Source organism: Sinocyclocheilus anshuiensis, unplaced genomic scaffold, assembly GCF_001515605.1.
Source record: "Sinocyclocheilus anshuiensis isolate Anshui unplaced genomic scaffold, SAMN03320099.WGS_v1.1 scaffold907, whole genome shotgun sequence".
Classification (NCBI taxonomy): Eukaryota; Metazoa; Chordata; class Actinopteri; order Cypriniformes; family Cyprinidae; genus Sinocyclocheilus; species Sinocyclocheilus anshuiensis.
This window is the reverse complement of record NW_015546133.1, coordinates 1,863,293-1,868,903: the sequence shown is the minus strand read 5'-3', so window position 1 is coordinate 1,868,903 and position 5,611 is coordinate 1,863,293. Positions and strand designations below refer to the sequence as shown.

The following is a 5,611-nucleotide window of genomic DNA, read 5'->3' as shown; positions in this document are numbered from 1 at the left end:
TAAAAGCCACATTTGTGGAGTATTTTTAATATTGTTGTCACATGCACACAATGACCACTCTTTGTCATATATTCCTGCAACTGCTTCAGAGTTGCTGTAGGCCTCTTGGTCATATCTCTGACAAGTTTCCTCCTGGCTCATTCATCCAGTTTGGAGCGACGTCCTGAATTGAGTTTACAAGTCATTTCAACCCTCTATGCACACAGTGGCAATATAATTGCCATTGGCTAGTAAATGTTTTAGTTTACTCGCCAGACTACTATTTCTCTCTCTCTCGCACAACTCTTTGTCATATATTCCTGCAACTGCTTCAGAGTTGCTGTAGGCCTCTTGGTCATATCTCTGACAAGTTTCCTCCTGGCTCATTCATCCAGTTTGGAGCGACGTCCTGAATTGAGTTTACAAGTCATTTCAACCCTCTGTGCACACAGTGGCAATATAATTGCCATTGGCTAGTAAATGTTTTAGTTTACTCGCCAGACTACTATTTCTCTCTCACACACACACACACACACACACACACACACACACACCTTCTGCTTGTTCTTAAAAGCTGAATAATTCTAAATTAACTTTTGACAGGAAAACACAACAAAGAATATTGTTTACATGTCGTCGATTCAGCGTGGTACGTAAGACTCTCGCTCTCTCTCTTTGCATGTGAGAAAAAGCGGTATCAGCAAAGCGACGTCGAGTCGTGCGCATTGTAGAGGGTTGCATTTTTAGAATGGGGGTGATCCTTTTTCCAGTGATTCTGTTTATTTATTTTTTTCTGACATGGTGTTATATCTTTCACTTGGATGTTATAAATTGCACTGAGTAAATACAGCTGGATAAAACAAAAACTGTCTTCATTTCAGGGTGCAAAGCCACAAAATGTGATCTTAAAGGGGCATTATTCTTTTCTATACCTACTGTATGTCTCTATAGATTGAAATTTATATTTCAGCTTTAGTTTTAGCAATTTTAGCAAAGTTAAACAATCAAAATGAGAAATGTTGCCTTGGCAACTGGCTGGCACTTTTTTACATTCAAAAACGCTTTTTCTTCAATGGTTTTAGTTTTTGTTAATGACCCTGAAATTGACCCTATTAACTTACGTAATATACATCTCTGGTCTAATTGTGCATGTGATTCCAAAGGGAAAAATGTCTCTGTTTACACAATGTAATAACTTTCCTTTTCTGATGACATCATTAAGGCCATGCAAACGCGCATTCGGTTTTGTATGTATGTAACACGCATTACATGATTTAGCAAATTCCTGATGAATAAACTAAAGTCCCTCTCTACTTTTTCGCTCGGGCAGTGTAGAGTAGGGCTTGTTGTTTGTCATTTCTCCGATCACAAATGCAGGCATGGTTTTATGTTTACGCGGCGCGATGCAACACAATGCGTAAAAAGACAGTACAAGTCATTATAATCCATAATTATGTCCCGACTGGATGCAACGAATGCCTCGTTTATAATGGGTTTTAATGTGTTTGAATCATCGCTCCGGCCTGACAGGGCATCATCACAATATGGTAAGGCGCGTAACATTTCCGTCACACGTTTGAGGTATTCGGCCAATCACAACGCACTAAATAGCTGGCCAATCACAGCACACCACGCTTTTTTTAGAACGATGAGCTTTGTAAAAATCGTCGCGTTTCAGAAAGGCGGGGCATAGAGGAGAAACAATGTACAGTATGTGGAAAATAATGTGTTTTTTGAACCTTAAACCGCATAAACATTTCATTACACCAAATACACAAAATGTTCTTTTTAGCAGCATCATATGACCCCTTTAATTTATATTCCTCATTTAAAAAAAAAAAACTTTGATCTAAAGGCTCAAGGTTAAACATTTAAATGAACTTTGTTGACAAATGTAAATTGTGCCTAACTGGTACTAAAAAAAAAATATATATAAAAAAAAAAACCTTAAAATGTATGAGGTTGGAGAGATTTTTGAATGTCCAGAATGTGCAGAGCTGAAATCTAGCAACTTTGAAGAAGCTGTAATATAATATGGAATTGGTTAGTTTAATATTGGTGGTTAATTTTGATACTTCCATTTGCTAATACTTTAACATCACAAATAATCATAAAGGGTGAGTAGGTGTGTCCAAACATTTAATTGGCAGTGTACATTACTGTTTAAAATTTGGGGCTGGTAAGGTTTTTAAAAGTTATTAGTCTCTTATGCTCACCAAAGATACCGTAAATACAATAAAAACAGTAATATTGTGAAATATTATTACAATTACAATTTTAAGCATCATTACACAGGTCTTTAGTGCCACATTATCCTTTACTTCCACATGCAGCTGGTAGCCCCGAATCTCTGTCTCATCCAAAAGCCGCTCGGCAAGAGCTACAGACTCTTTCTGCAAGGAATTATAAAATAATGAAAACATTTGAATACAAATGATATAAACAAGCATGTAAACAATGTTTAAGAGCTTAAAAATGTTCATTTAAAATACATCTGAAATGTAAAAAAATAAAAAAAGTTGCAACTAGCTAAAATGGTTTTAATTTTAAGTACTAAATTACTATAACTTAAAAAAAAAAAAAAAAAAAAAGCTAAATAGAAATATAAAAAAAACAGATAAACAAGTACATAAAATGACTTAAACTTGAACTAAATTTAAAATGAAAATATAAAAATCAAATTCAAAATAATTAATAAATATTATAATAGTATATAAATAATAGTAAAATAACATTGAATGTAAAACATGTGTTTTTATTTTCAATATTTAGAACGTAACTTTCATGTTGTGTTTTGGTCATTTAGAGACCCAGCGAGGGTTATCTTTTTCCTGAAAATGCTAGTTAATGTTATCAAATTGAACTAAAACTAACTGACTTCGCTCACACAGGGTATAACAACTTCTCAAAAAAAAAAAAAAAAAAAAAAAAAAATTCTGATAATTTTTGGTGCACTTTTTTTCACTGTGTTACACTATTGGTGTTCCCGGTCAAAAATAACCAGCCTTGTAAATTTCTTGTTATGCTGTCAACTTGTTTTCTTTCAGTTGTCATGGGTTTTACATTTCTTTTTGGAGCTGACCGATGGTAGACTTCTGAGCTTATGCACTTTAGTTTTTGAGTAAACCCTGGCAAAAATATCCACATATAATGCTCTTTTACTCAAACTAAGTTGCATAAGCACAGATCAATGAAGCATACGATCTATCAATTTCATTCAAAATTTTCAGCACAGCACAAGAGATAAATATACCGGATCATAGTATTACAATGACCAACCTTCAGGTAGCAGCAAAGTCCGTCTCCTTTTTGGTTCCCGTCCTTGTCCTTGTAAAGCTTAATTTTATACTCTTCTGTGATAGGGTCAAGCATGATAATTCCACATTTGGACATGATCTCCACAAACTCATCAGGAGTAATATCTGGAGGAAGACCTAACAGAAAGACACATTCACTAAAACACATTTCGTGAACCAAATTTTGGATTGACAGCCAATTGATTTAAAAAACAAACCGGGTCATATCATACCAGTATTTACAACATGAAATCAAATTCGTATCAAAATTAAAAACAAATAGCACATAAATAAAAACAAACGGCAATCTAAAAATTTGGAAATTATTTACCCGTCACATAAACATTGGTGTTTTTGTCCTTTTCAACTTCAAACCATCCTGTAAAACACATCACATGTGTTTGTTAATATAATTAGAATACTAGGTAAAAAAAAAAATAAAATACATAAAATACAAATCGGTAATGAATAACTTCTAACCTGGATCTGCTTTCCTTTTCTCTCCTTTCTGAGCTCCCTCCTTAGCTGTTCCCTGGATTGAGCTCTCCTCCAGCTTCTTGGGTTCTTCAGGTTTCTTGGGCTCCTCCGGTTTGGCAGGGAGGGATTCGGAGAAAGGGACCGCAGCAGTTGGATCAGGGGCCCCATCCTCATTGAATCCATAGTTTGCTTGATATGCTGCGATGAAATCATCATTTACCTATAAAGAAACAAATAAGTGAACTTTAATACAGAACTTACTGCGAATGAGCTCTTACTGGGTTATGAAAACAGACTAATTGAGTAAAAGTAGTATTCTGTTTGGTAACCGGAGACCTTTGGAAACCATGCTCTCTTTTCATGGTCCCAGTCGTACACAGTGCCGTCTTCTGGGTCGACGTATGTGTTTGGATCCTCTCCACCCTCTCGCCTCTGTTCATACAGCTGCTGCAAACGGAGCTGCTCATGGAACACTTTATTACTATCTGAATCGCCGCTCATCTACAGAAACCAAGATAAGACAGAGATATTTGTGAATCATGAGCTCTGCAGACACGAAAGAAACTATATATATAAAAACATACATACATACATACATACATGTGTGTGAGAGTATATATGTGTATATATATATATATATGGGTGGGAATCACAGGGCACCTCAAAATACGATACATGGCTCACGATACCAACAATATCATGATACAGCAATTCTGCTATAACTGATATACTGCTAGACAATCCTACAATAATCACAATATAATGCAAATAATGTAGTTCTTGTACATCGCATACTCTTTGTCAATTTTGTTTGTCCCATCAATGGTATAAAAGTCGAGGTGGGTTCAGACTTTGGACTTAAACGTGGCTGGGGCATCTATTATTTTACTCACACTGCTGTCCGCCATCCCATTAAAACCCTCTTTTTCTTAGGCTAGTCAACTTATGTTCACGTTTCCCTCATTCATGTGTTGAGCGTCACCTCGAGGAGCCATTAAATAACTTAGCGAGATGGGAGCAGGGAAGTCTATTTAGAGCGCCTCGTTTTAATTTAAATATCGAAGGACAACGATATATTGCACGATCGATATTGTGTATATATAGCCTATCTACATTCGTTGCCATTACATTTTAGTGAAAATTTAGTTACAAGGTGATTATAAATGGCAAACAATGTAACGTTAGATAGGCTAAGTGTGATAGCCAGGCTAAAAATAATAAGAAACCGATAGACCACACTGGAAATAAATGAATTGTGGGCGTGCAGTATGAATTGCCGCTTCATTTGAGGCCTGTTATGAGCTCTCAAAGTTTTCAGCGAAAACATGTCTTGATAGTTTTGATGATGAGACAGACTGATGTGAACTGACCCACGTCAATCCGCTTATGATGATGGCACGGGTAAACACACACAGCTGCTTATCGACTTTTTTAGAGCCACTGCATCTAGATTTAATATATGAGGTGAACAATACGGATCTGCTTATAATACAATGCTTTAACATTTGAAATAAAGAATATAGGAAAAAAACATCCCACCTTTCCAGTGCTGAGCCTCCAAAACGTACAAGTGTTGCACTTCCGAAGAACGTGCAAGTCCGCAGCTATGCGTCTTCCGGAATGCAACTGTCGGCCGCACATGTGTAGTTCCTCTTGCAGTACTAACAAGTATAGGTGCGTCCCAAATCGCACTTATGCACTATTCTATGACGTTTTTAGTATATAATAGTGCGAGTAGTGCGTTCACACTGAAAATTAATTACGTAGCGAAGGGACTCCATTTATGAATGACAAAATAACCTTATATCAGGGCTGCCCAAACTCAGTCCTGGAGGGCCGGTGTCCTGCAGAGTTTAGCT

At 36.3% G+C, this 5,611-nt stretch overlaps 1 protein-coding gene across 1 annotated transcript in view; it reads right to left on the bottom strand.

Annotated features, from left to right (window-relative positions):
* LOC107701093 (HIV Tat-specific factor 1 homolog) overlaps positions 1 to 5,598 on the bottom strand; it is a 6,751-nt gene extending 1,153 nt beyond the window's left edge. Inside the window, exons 1-6 of the mRNA XM_016503024.1 lie at positions 5,292 to 5,598; positions 4,089 to 4,253; positions 3,756 to 3,972; positions 3,607 to 3,654; positions 3,259 to 3,413; positions 2,271 to 2,372 (exon numbers count right to left, since the gene is read on the bottom strand). Coding sequence (XP_016358510.1) covers positions 2,271 to 2,372; positions 3,259 to 3,413; positions 3,607 to 3,654; positions 3,756 to 3,972; positions 4,089 to 4,253; positions 5,292 to 5,393 — 789 coding nt within the window. The 5' untranslated portion in view covers positions 5,394 to 5,598. The remainder of the gene's footprint in view (positions 1 to 2,270; positions 2,373 to 3,258; positions 3,414 to 3,606; positions 3,655 to 3,755; positions 3,973 to 4,088; positions 4,254 to 5,291) is intronic.
* Between the last annotated feature and the right edge of the window lie 13 nt (positions 5,599 to 5,611).